At 42.4% G+C, this 12,989-nt stretch overlaps 1 protein-coding gene and 1 long non-coding RNA gene across 8 annotated transcripts in view; one reads left to right on the forward strand and one right to left on the reverse strand.

The window, feature by feature from the left end:
- The window catches only part of Paics (phosphoribosylaminoimidazole carboxylase and phosphoribosylaminoimidazolesuccinocarboxamide synthase), a 30,544-nt gene extending 23,259 nt beyond the window's left edge, over positions 1-7,285 (forward strand). For all 6 annotated transcript variants that reach the window (XM_029477240.2, XM_029477241.2, XM_021161832.3 and 3 more), the window contains 6 exons: positions 881-1,060; positions 1,164-1,277; positions 2,001-2,084; positions 4,015-4,195; positions 6,006-6,164; positions 6,433-7,285. In XM_029477240.2, coding sequence (XP_029333100.2) covers positions 881-1,060; positions 1,164-1,277; positions 2,001-2,084; positions 4,015-4,195; positions 6,006-6,164; positions 6,433-6,599 — 885 coding nt within the window. In that variant the 3' untranslated portion in view covers positions 6,600-7,285. The remainder of the gene's footprint in view (positions 1-880; positions 1,061-1,163; positions 1,278-2,000; positions 2,085-4,014; positions 4,196-6,005; positions 6,165-6,432) is intronic.
- On the reverse strand, positions 1,271-12,957 carry LOC147005168 (uncharacterized). Of its 2 annotated transcripts, none has more exons than XR_015046945.1 (4): positions 12,429-12,957; positions 11,019-11,130; positions 4,339-4,504; positions 1,271-1,658 (listed from the first exon to the last, which is right to left on the reverse strand). It is a non-coding gene; the product is annotated as an uncharacterized LOC147005168 (long non-coding RNA). The 2 variants fall into 2 exon arrangements; XR_015046946.1 differs by lacking the exon at positions 1,271-1,658 and adding an exon at positions 2,007-2,104.
- Positions 12,958-12,989: the final 32 nt, after the last annotated feature.

Genomic DNA, 12,989 nt, shown 5'->3' on the forward strand with positions numbered 1-12,989 from the left:
GTAAATTTAATTATAATATATAACAAGTTATACAGCTACCTGATTACAAATACACTATTGACATTGTTTTCAAACTGTATGCATGTGACACACATGCATGTAGGAAGACATTCAGGCACATAAGAAACGGCTTTGCAGGGAGAGGACAGATTTGAATGAATTATTTCATTACCTAGAATCAGTGACTCATCTAATACCTAAGAATAATTAAAAGTAAACAGTAGAGGTTGGAGAGATGGCTCGTCATGCAAGAGCACTTGTTCAAGGTTCAAGGAGCCCTAGCACCGCATGACTGTTCACAAACACAGCTGCTCTAGTAGTTCCAGATGTGCACTACAGTCTTCCTGCGTCCACAGGCAACAGGCGCGCACATGGAGTATAGATGGGATATGTGCAGACAAAACACACATAGACCTAAAAAGACAAAAAAAAAGTAATAAGGGTTTTGGGTTTTTTTGAGTAGTCAAATTGGGGCTGGAGTGGTATGGAGTGGTACGGAGTGGTATGGAGGTACGGAGTGGTATGGAGGTATGGAGTGGTACGGAGTGGTATGGAGTGGTACGAAGTGGTATGGAGTGGTATGGAGGTATAGAGTGGTATGGAGTGGTAGTGCAGCACTTGCTACTCTTCCAGAGCCAGAACTTGGTCTCCTCTCCACACGTGTAGCACAACATATACACACAGACACATAAAAAATACAATTTTAAAGTAGACTTTAATTAATAATTACTTGAATCATAGAATATTCTGGGAGAAAATTAGATTTAAAATAGCAATTCTTAGGAATATGTATTTAAAGGAAAGAACTTTTTTTTTTTTTTTCTGGCAAGTTGAAAGTTGCCAGCTTGCAATGAACTGTACTGCTGTGCTTTATTCTTAGGACGATGCCAATAATGATCCGCAGTGGTCGGAGGAGCAACTCATTGCTGCAAAATTTTGTTTTGCTGGCCTAGTTATAGGGCAGACTGAAGTGGACATCATGAGTCATGCCACACAAGCTATTTTTGAAATTCTGGAGAAATCCTGGCTGCCCCAGGATTGTACGCTGGTTGATATGAAGGTATTCATAAAATAGGTGACATAAAAGTGAACATTGTAACTAAGAAATGTCTTTAGTACTGTGTCATTTTCAAATCGTTTCCTTGGCAATGTGCTGCTTCTAGATTGAATTTGGCGTTGATGTAACCACCAAAGAGATTGTTCTTGCTGATGTCATTGATAATGATTCCTGGAGACTATGGCCATCGGGCGATCGGAGCCAGCAGAAGGACAAACAGGTATGTGGTGTTCGGCTTATTTATCAAGCTGTGATAGAGGTGAAGGAGGAAGGACAGTAGTCTTAATTGATAGTTTTAAAAGTCATTTCTTGGGCTGCAGAGATGGCTCAGCTGTTAAGAACACTGACTGCTTGCTCTTCCAGAGGTCCTGAGTTCAATTCCCAGCAAACACAAGGTGGCTCACAACCATCTGTAATGCCTTCTTCTGATGTGTCTGAAGACAGCTACAGCATACATGCAAAAATAAGGCTTTTTTGAAAAAAACAAATTACTTTCAATGGCAAGCACTTCTTTATCACATACAAGGCTCTGGATTCATCCTTCAGTACCAAAAAAGTAGAAGTGAAGGAAAATCTCCTTTGTGTTTATCATCTTGGGATTCTGGAACAGCAAAAGAACAAGTGGCCGTGTTTATCTGATGTTGGAGCCTCACAACGTCAAGGCTGAGGCCACAAGGGGCTTTAGTTCTAACAGAATCAAGGGAGAATCCTGTCTGTGTGTATACATGGTAATTCTTAAGTCAGTTACTTTGCTAGTAAAGCATTTGACCTTAAATGAAACTTACTTTGCTATTGAACTTTCCCCATTGCAAAAGCATTTGAAAGTCAAGGTGCATTTTCATATACATCTTATTATACACACGTGTCATGATCTTGACTTGAAGGAAACATGTTTTAATATAGCAGGAGAAAGTAATTTTTTAAACTCCGTTTTATTTTCTAGTCTTACCGTGATCTCAAAGAAGTAACTCCAGAAGGACTCCAGATGGTAAAGAAAAACTTTGAGTGGGTTGCAGACCGAGTGGAGGTAATTCCTTCTCTACAAACCTGTAATAACATCATGTATTTTCTTTCATGACACCATTGGACTGAGCAGTTAGCTCAGTGGTTGGTAAAGTGTTTCCTTGCCTTACAAAAAACGAAGGCCTGGCTTTGATTTTCTAGTACCCATGAAAAAACAACAAAGGAAATACCAGATGTACTGGCGGGTGTGTGTGAGCCCAAGGTTGTGCCTTTCGAGGCAGGAGGATCCCCTGATCCCCGCTCTTGTTAGTCAACGAACTTGGCAAATTCCAAGCCAAAAAGAAAGGAAGGGAGGAAGCAAGATGGATGGATGTGGCCAACCGAGAGTGGCTTAGAGTTTAAATCACTTACTACACAATCCTGATACCTTGGTACAATCCCCAGAACACAGATACTTAAAACTGAAAGGAAAAGGCCAAGTTTACAAAAGCTCTTTGACCTCCACATTTGTGCACATGTACACTCATGAAAATAAGTAGAAAAAGAATTTAAGGGAAAGGAAAGCTGAGGACCATCTGAGGGTGTCCCCTCTACACATTTGTACACACACAGCAAAAATGAAAAATGTTTCAAAACTTGTGATGGAGCTTAGCGACAATGTTAGCTATTCTGGACGCCAAGCCATGAAGGGTTTCAAGTTCCAGGCCAGAGTGGAACCTGGTTAAGTGAAACTGGCTGAAATAAAAGAATAAAGTGAGAGAGGCCTTTTTACATCCTGTTTTCAGTGATTTTGAACAAAAGTGTCACCTTAAGGAATGACCACAGCAGGCTACTTACTGGTGGACCAGAACTCTCTGCCACCAAGTTAAGCGTGCTGTTCCCAGGTGCTAGTGGGAAACCTGGGATCCTGTGTCTAACCTCTGTGCTTCACCTAAATTTCTAGGATATTACTACTTTGAACCCATGAGAGTTGAACATGATTCATATGAATCATAATCATTTCATAGACAAGTATTTCCAACTTAGTTATATTTAGTGTTCAAAAAGCCAACTAACAAGTTGATAACCTAATATGGTTGACTTATGACTTAAAGATTCAACAGAAAGTGAAGAAAACCTCTGGCATGGTATACTTTGCTACTGTTCTGAATATTAAAAGGCTTAGAGATAGAGCTGGGGGTAGGGGGTGGGATATGTTCTTGGTTTTTTGGAGACAGGGCCTCACTATGGAGACCAGGTTGAGCTGCCTCCTTGGTGTTGGGATTATAGGTTTGTGCATAGTGAGTGGTGGTGGTGGTTTTATTTTGTTTTTAATGATCTGTTTTGCACAGCTTAATTTGGTCTGTTGAGAAAGAAAATATCAGCTGTGCATGATGGCACAGACTTTTAATCCTAGCACTTGGAAGGTAGATAAGGCATATCTCTGAGGTTGAAGCCAGCCTGCTGTACATAATGTGACCTGTCTAAGAAAACAAAACAAAAACATACAGGTGCTGAGGTGTAGCTCAGTTTGTAAGTGCCTGCCTAACATGGGTTTAGCCGGGCGTGGTGGCGCACGCCTTTAGTCCCTGCACTTGGGAGGCAGAGGCAGTTGGATTTCTGAGTTCAAGGCCAGCCTGGTCTACAGAGTGAGTTCCAGGACCGGAAAAAAAAAAAAGCAGCCCTGGGTTTGATTGCCCACAACTGCATAGAACAAAGTGTGGTGGCACAAGCCTGAGACCCCAGCTATCAGGAGCATCAGAAGTTGAAGGCCATCCTCAGTTACCTGTGAGTGCCTGTCAGGTCAGTCTGGGCTGTTGGAGACACTTTCAAAAAGGGAAAGAGAAGGTAAGGAAAAAGGAAAGCCATTTGTCTGGTACTTGAGGCAAGAGTATCAGGAACTGAAGGTCATTTTCAGCTAAAGCGTCCAGGCTCAACACCCTCGCACACACACACACACACACACACAAGATAAACTGTCACCCATCTCTCATCGTTCTGTTTTTCTTTTCCAGTTGCTTCTCAAGTCAGACAGTCAGTGCAGGGTGGTAGTGCTGATGGGTTCCACCTCTGACCTTGGTCACTGTGAGAAAATTAAGAAGGCTTGTGGAAATTTTGGGATTCCGTGTGAACTTAGAGTAACATCTGCGCATAAAGGACCAGATGAGACTTTGAGGATTAAAGCAGAATATGAAGGTAAACTTTAAATGCCTAGGGAATTTCGGGTAGTTCTGATTTGGGTAAAAGATTTTCAAATACATATTTTTGAACAATAATGCTTAAATGAGCTTTCCCCGTATTTATTTCTATGTGTCATGCTATATATTTCTTACACTTACCTTCAGAAGGGACACTGTAGAAGCCTATGAGGGGACAAGGAGAACACTTAAATGCAGGGATAGAGAAGCTGGAGAGCAGCCTCAGCTGGATGCCACACCAGGCATCGCAGCAACTGCCTGGAGCTGCAGGTTCAGGAGATCTGACATCTTGTGGCCTCATGGTCACCTGCATGCATAAACTCATGTGGGCACACATATAATCTTTTAAAATAATCTTTTTAAACATGGCTTAGTGATATAACATATACAGCCATCTGTGGTTCACTGCACACATGTGCATAGACACGGCATGGAGGCAAAGCACCCATACATGTAAAACCTTAGAAAACAGACTAGACCTGTGAGGAGGGGTGGTCTCCTTGTCTAACAAGCAGCGCTCCTTAGCATTGTTTCTCGTGTGCTCCGACGGAGGGAGAAGAGGGCCCTCACTCAGCTGCAGGAGGCTGAGGCAGCAGAGCCTCTCTAGTACCTGGTCAGATTTCTTAGAAGCATATAAGAAAGCTTTAGTTTCAGTAGATAGCACATCAAATAAATGATAGGATATCATTGATCTAAATGACTGGAATTTGTTCACACACACACACACAAAATGGTTCTAAACAAGAAAAAATGACATTTGATTCTCTCGAAACTTCAGATCCTTTTAATAAGCTAATGAATGTTTGGATTCTTTGCCAGTAAAAAAAAAATATATGTAATTTTAGGCGGACTGAAGATAGAGTGTAACTCAGTTGGTAAAATGCTTATTTAGCATGTAAGAAACCCAGGACTCAATACCCACTACCACATAGAACCAGAAGTGGGTATCACAGTTTGGGAAAGTAAAACAGGAAGACTATTGTAAATTCAAAGTGAGCCTGGGCTACAGAGTAAGACCCTCTGTATATCAAAGCTGTTATGGAATTTGAAGTGTGGGGCTGGTGAGAAGGCTCAGTGGGTAAGAGCACCTGACTGCTCTTTCGAAGGTCCAGAGTTCAAATCCCAGCAACCACATGGTGGCTCACAACCATCCGTAATGAGATATGACTCCCTCTTCTGGTGTATCTGAAGACAGCTACAGTGTACTTAAATATAAAATAAATAAATCTTAAAAAAAAAAAAATTGAAGTGTGTATATGCATGTTTGGTGTTGGTTTTTGATACTGTAGTTTGAGCCTGTAGTCTCAAGCATGTTAGGTACTCGAACTGTGGGTGCTATACTGCATAAATCCCAGCTCCTAGAGACTATATAATTTAGGAAGTATCCACAAAATCTCTTAATTACTATTAAATGAGTCTACCGGCACCACTTAAGGACAACTCAACATGAGGGTAGCTGTTTAGTTGGTGAAATTCTTCGTTTTTGCTGAATCTAAGCAGTAATAGCAGAAGGGAGCTATGAGCCAGCCATTTCCTCACTGACCTCATGACATTTCTTATACAACAGATCTCAAAGATGATCAGGCCTGTTCTGCCTAGCTTATTTTGTTTATTTTTATTGTATGTGTGTGCAGATGCATGTACCAATTGTAAGAGTTGATTCTCTCCTACCGTATGGGTTCCACAGGTCACACAGGTCATCAGGTTTGACAGCAAACACCCCTTATCCACTGCAGTCTCACCTGCCCCGCGCTGTTTTGTACCTGGCTATTGTTATAAAGGACCTGACCATCTTATACTTTCCTTAGGGGATGGCGTACCTACTGTATTTGTCTCTGTGGCGGGCAGAAGCAACGGTCTAGGCCCAGTGCTGTCTGGCAATACTGCATATCCGGTTATCAGCTGTCCCCCGATCACACCAGACTGGGGCGCTCAGGATGTGTGGTCATCTCTTCGACTGCCCAGTGGTAAGACCTTGAAAATTTTTAGTACTGTGTGTGCCCAAAATTTCAAGATACAATCTCAATGTCTTTATCCAGCCTCATTTATTAATATTTGACTACATATTTTAACTACAGCCTACTATTTTAAATCAGATCTTATGTTTTTAAATTATTTTATGCTTAGATGCTTAAGTACGCATCTCTAAGAAATAAGATTTGGGTTTATTATCATCTTTTTTAATTTTTAAGCTACCAATTCATTTTTCTGTCTTTTTCTTTTCTGATCCAATAGGTATTGGCTGTTCAACTATACTTTCTCCAGAAGGATCTGCTCAGTTTGCTGCTCAGATATTTGGGTTAAACAATCATTTGGTGTGGGCCAAACTTCGAGCGAGCATATTAAACACGTGGATATCCTTAAAGCAGGCTGATAAGAAGGTCAGACAATGCAATTTGTAAAGAAGCAATTTAATTTTTAGGAGAAAAGTTACGTAGTCCTAGTTTGGATTTAAAGAAAAAAGTCAAGCAAAATGATTTCACATAAGAGAAAACAATTCAGTTACTAATAAACAAATATTATTCAGTGTTTATGAGTTGGCACATTGTCAGTGGATATTACTAATATTTTCTAGCTCTACAAAGTGATATGTCCCTGTAACCTTAGCACTCCAGAGGCTGAGGCAGCAGGATCTCTTAAGTTCAGGGCCACCCTGAGCTGTGTATTGAGACTCAACTTGCCGTGGAGGGAATCTTTATAGTTAGTAAAATTGGCATGACACTACTAAATTTATTCTCACCCTCTGTATACACTGTTGGGTAAATATGTAATTATGGAACTGGAACAATATGTCTGCTGTATGAACCACTATGAAGAACCAGTGTGGCTCTCTTGCAGACTACCTGAGTTTGGCTCCCAGCATCTGTGTAGACTGCCTCACAATAAATACCCTTTAAATCCGGGGATCTGACCCCATGGCTTCCTTATGCACCTACTTTCAAATACTATTACATTCCCCACCCAACACACACAATTTTAAAAAGTAAACTTTTTAAAAAGAGTAATAGCTTTTTGTTGTTGTGAATCAGTAGATAATGCTTGATCTGAGTTGATACATTGAAAATTAAAATACTTGTGTATAACAATATTCTCGCTGTGTGGTCTACATTCTAAGTCATTATCTAAGTTGATGCTACATGAATCTCCAGCTAAGCAATGTATTTGTGCTTTGTTGGGGTTTGTTTTTACAGTGTTGAGGAAACCTGGCCCATGCTTTAACCCTGGTTTGTTTGGGGGGGTAGTTGCTTGTTTGTTTTCAAAAAGTTGAGATTAGAGGTAAAAGAAAGAGGTGCTCGCCAGGTCTCTTTCCTGAGGTCCATAAACAAAACTTACACTTGATTTTACAGGTTCTTTAGGTATTTTGAAGGGCTGTTAAAAGTCACTGCTGTGAGCAAGGTCTGTTAACATAACTGTGATCTCAGCTACTCAAGAGGTTGACAAGGTCAAGGCCAGTGTGGGGCATGTAAGACTCTGTTTCAGGAAGGGAAAGGTGTGAGGGATCTAGCCTGGTGGTAGAGCACTTCTCAAGCATGCACAAGGCCCTTGGAAGACGAATCATCTTTTTCCCCTACAAAAGTTCAAATGTTACTTGGGCTTCATCTCTCCATGAATCCACATAGCCATGGTGGCTATAGCAGTTACCTCTCTGCTGGATTAAAAGCTTCGTGTGCCTTGTGCTGTATTAATCGCCTCACGTTACTGTTGCCAAGACACCTAGCAGTAGTCATTGGAGCATGGGTTTGTCTTAAAGGGGAAAGGCATGCCAGTAAGAGACCCGTCATGCTCCCACGGGCAGAAAGCAGAAAGGTGAATGAATGCTGGTGTTCACTTCCTGCTTTTCACTGCTCTAATGCCCTAACTCCTGGGATACTACCACTCACATTCAAGATGAGTCACAGCCAACAGTGTGTTTCCATGGTGACAGTGAACATAAACTATCACTCTGCTGTGCCTACATATCTACTGGAAATTAGAGAATTATAATTTTTTAATGCTAATTAGTAGCATTAAGGGGACTTAAATTTTACCAGCTGGTCAGGCTTACTGTTCTTTGAATTTCATCGCTATGTGTTGATATTTCTGCTCTTTTTGTGGCTGGTTGAACCTACCTATGACACATCAAAATTTATAATCATGGATAGACTGGTTAATAGAATCATTCATTAACTGGTCATCAGTTCCACCATTTGTTTTTAAGTAGGCAGGTGTGGGTACATGCATGTGTTGGTGCCCTCAGAAGACTAGAAGTGTCATATTTTTTTCTGGAGATAGTTATTGCCTGATGTGGGTTATGAGAGTCAAATCCAGAGCCTCTGGAAGAATGGTAAAAGCTCTTGACCACTGGGCAATTACTCTGACCACACCCTCCTACGCCCTTAGTTCCTTACTGTGCAGTATAATCCATGCTGTGTGTATCTGAGAGCATTCTGTAAAAGCATACACAAACTTTGTCATGTCTCTAGCTGCATATGCATCAGAACATGGCCTAGTTGGCCAGCATATGACAGTGTGGGATTTCTTAGCTTCTCTAGCTGTCAGGCTAATCAATCCTAAGTCTGTGTGTGTGTGTGTGTGTGTGTGTGTGTGTGTGTGTGTGTACCCTCACCATGGCTTCTCTTTCCCTGGAGACCTTCCACAAATACAACCCATAGCATATGTGGGGTCAGACCATTTCAAAACATTAAATAGTCCTTTGTAGTGTTTGGGATTTTGGTGGGTTTGGTTTGGGGTTTGTGGTTGTGTGTATGTGTTCGTTTTTTGTTGATTTTTGTGTTTTGTGGGATTCTTCCACCCAACAAGTATTTGAATCTATGGCCTTGTGCATGCTAGTTAAATGGCTACCATTTTATTTTATTAGATATTTTCTTTATATACATTTCAAATGCTATCCCGAAAGTTCCCTATACCCTCCCCCCCTACCCACCCACTCCCACTTCTTGGTCCTGGCGTTCCCCTGTACTGGGGTATATAAAGTTTGCAATACCAAGGGGCCTCTCTGCCTCTCTTCCCAGTGATGGCCGATTAGGCCATCTTCTGCTACATATGCAGCTAGAGACACGAGCTCTGGGGATACTGGTTAGTTCATATTGTTGTTCCACTTATAGGGTTGCAGACCCCTTCGGCTCCTTGGGTGCTTTCTCTAGCTTCTCCATTGGGGGCCCTGTGTTCCATTGACTGTGCGCTATTTGCCAGGCACTGGCTTAGCCTCACAGGAGACAGCTATACCAGGGTCCCTTCAGCAAAATCTTGCTGGCATATGCAATAGTTTCTGGGTTTGGTAGCTGATTATGGGGGCTTCTGTAAGGCAAAAGACACTGTCAATTAGACAAAAAGGCCACCAACAGATTGGGAAAGGATTTTTACCAATCTTAAATCTGATAGGATATACTAATATCCAATATATACAAAGAGCTCAAGAAGCTGGACTCTAGAAATTCAAATAACCCCATTAAAAATGGGGTACAGAGCTAAACAAAGAATTCTCAACTGAGGAATACCGAATGGCTGAGAAGCACCTGAAAAAATGTTCAACATCCTTAATCATCAGGGAAATGCAAATCAAAACAACCCTGAGATTCCACCTCACACCAGTCAGAATGGCTAAGATAAAAATTCAGGCAACAGCAGATGCTGGCGAGGATGTGGAGAAAGGAACTTCAGTCCTTTAAATGATCATAATATGGAATAATGACACAGTACTTTTGACAGACTTTCTGATCTATTATTATGTTTACATTTCAAATGTCCCCTTCTCACGGCCTCCCCAGTCCATGTGCCTCCCCTCTTCCTTTAAGAGGGGTTCTCAAAAAAAAAAAAAAAAAGAAGAGGGGTTTCTCCCCAACCTATTCAATCAGAATGTCTAAGATTAAAAACCCAAGTAACAGCAGATGCTGGTGAGGACATGGAGAAAGAGGAACACTCTTCCATAGCTGGTGGGATTGCAAGCTGGTACAACCAGTTTGGAAATCAATCTGGCTTTTGTTCCTCAGAAAATTGGAAATCGTTCTTCCTGAAGACCCAGTTATACCATCCCTAGGCATCTACCCAAAAAGATGCTCCACCATATCATGAGGACACATGCTCCATCCACTATGTTCATAGATACCCAGAAGCTAGAAACAACCCAGATGTTCCTCAATGGAAGAATAGGTACAGAAAATGTATCCATTTACACAATGGAGTACTACTCAGCTATTAAAAATGGGAACTTCACGAATTTTGCAGACATGGATGGAACTAGAAAATATCCTGAGTGAGGTATGTACATCTAGACCCAAGGGGACATACCTATATGTACTCACTGATGAGTGGATATTAGCCCAAAAGCTCAGAATAACCACAAAACAACTCACAGACCATATGAAGCTTAACAAGAAGGAAGGCCAAAGTGTGGATGCTTCATACCACTTAGAAGGGGAAACAAAATAATCATGGGAGGCAGAGGGAGGGAGGCACCTGAATGGCAGAGGGAAGGGGGAGGGTGTGGACCAGGTATTGGAAGAGACAGGAGAGAAGTCCAGAGGGCCAGGAGAATGAATAGTAATATGTAGCAGTTGGGGGTAGAGGGGAACCACTGAAAGTCCCAGATGCTAGGGATGGGAAAGGCTCCCAGGACCCACTGTGGATACCTTAGCTAAAATGCCCAACAGTGGAGAGATAGAACCTGAAGAGACCACCTCCAGTAGATAGACATGGCCCCTAGTTGAGGTCTGCCACCCACCCATCTCAAAAATTTTAACCCAGAATTGTTCCTGTCTAACAGGAACACAGAGACAGAAATGGAGCAGACTGAAGGAAAGGCCATCCAGAGACTACCCTACCTTGGGATCCATCCCATCAGCAGACACCAAACCCTGATATTATTGCAGATGCCGAGATGTGGTTGCAGGCAGGAGCCTGGTATGGCTGTCGTTTGAGAGGCTCTGCCAGCACCTAAGACAGATGCAGATACTCAGACTTTCTGATCTTTAAAGAAAAAAAACAAAAACTAGGTCTCCAGTCTCAATTGTCATCCTCAGTTTCTCAGAGAACTTAACCACCACTTAGTATATTGTTGTTTATTGTCTATCTCATCTAACTAGGAAATGCATAATCCAAGGACACTGGACATCCTATTTATCTCAGCAACTGTAAATTCCTATCACAGGCATGTACATAGTACTGAGATACTCACTGAATGAATAAAAGTGCAAATTCCCAAAGATGGGGATACAGAACTGGGTGATTTAATAGACTACTGCATGTTCAGCAGCTGGGAAATACACTATAGTTGGGGTCTTGGGTGTTCTGTCAAGGCTCCTTTGGCACTGTTTAAAGGTGGCGGAACATCTAGGCCAGTGGTTCTCAACCTTCCTAATGCCATGACCCATTAATACAGTTCTTCATGTTGTGGTGACCCCACAGCCACCACCATAGAATTATTTTGTTGCTACTTCAAAACTAATTTTGCTATTGCTATGAATAGTAATTTAAATATCTAATCTGTAACCCCCCCCCCAGGGGTCACAACTTGCAGGCTGAGAGCCACTGCCCTAAGAGATGGTGCCTAGTGTGAGTGTACTTTTAAAAAACTGACATTTTGTCTGGGGCTTCTCCAGCTTCTTCCTTCCCAGTAATCATTAAGTGAGCGGCTTAGGGCCCCTATGGCATGATTTCCATCATGATGAAGCGCCTCACTGAGGTTCCAAAGCAACAAAGCCAACCTACTGTGGCTGATATCTATGAGATCATGACCCAAAGAAAGTCTTAAGTTCAGTATGATGTATCATACTGACCACACATATGACAATCAGCTAGAGTTTCAGCACTTGACTCAGGCAAGAAACATGAAGTAGATACGTGGTTTAAAACCTAAGTAGCAACATTAAGAGAACATGAGGTTGAGTCTAGGGGAAGTGAAGGAAGGTTTGGTCAAAGACCTTATTTACTTTGCTTACTACTTGGGAGACCTGAACCAAACCTTTCTTTTGCGTCATGGTCGTTGAAAGAGAGCACTTAAGGATCAATACTCAGGAATAGAGAGCCTTGTAGAGGGTGTAATCTTGTAGAGGATGTAGCTGAATGCTAAGACCACTTGCATAGTATGCACGGGTCTTCTCCACAAGGAAGTCGAGCCTAGGAAGCAGAATGTGTACTGGCTAGGCTGCGAGAACAGGTTTCCTTCAAGTACATTAAGGAAGGCCTCCAGGACGTAGTTTATTGTATGACATCTACCTAAGTCATATACTCACTTCAGAACCTGGTCCTTCTCATCTCCTCGGGCTTCCAGCCCACACTGCTCCTGAAACTAGATCTCAAAGGGAGGTTAAACGGTGCCGTTCACTGTATTTTCGTCAGTCCCAGACCTATCTTCACTTCTCCCAGATTCAGTCCCAGGTTCTAATCACCGCTCGTGTCCTAAAATGGCAATCCCGAAGCACCCATGAGCAGCTGTGCCTCTACCTGCCGCCTTCAAGAGCCTCTCTACGGTTCCTTAAATTAGGTACCCCTCCTACCACCCGAAGAATCGGGAGTTTTCGCTCCCAAAGACTGTCGCCCGGCCACAGTCAGAGCACAGGGGTCTCCCCAGAATGCCGGCGGCTTAGGGCTAACAGTTTCGGCGAGCGCCTTCTGAATCTGACTCCTCCTACCTCCAGTCACCTTTGGATTAGGAGTAGGGGCGTCAGGCAAACAAATGTCTTGCCGCAAGACAGAAAAAATTAAAAACCGATTTCTGACGCTAGCTCTGGGACCGACCAGCTCGCGACTCCCGGCCGCCTAGCAACCACCAACTTCCTCCTTCGCCGGGTCAA

The sequence above is a fragment of the Mus caroli genome, unplaced genomic scaffold, assembly GCF_978045245.1.
Source record: "Mus caroli unplaced genomic scaffold, Mus_caroli_1 scaffold_4, whole genome shotgun sequence".
Lineage (NCBI taxonomy): Eukaryota > Metazoa > Chordata > Mammalia > Rodentia > Muridae > Mus > Mus caroli.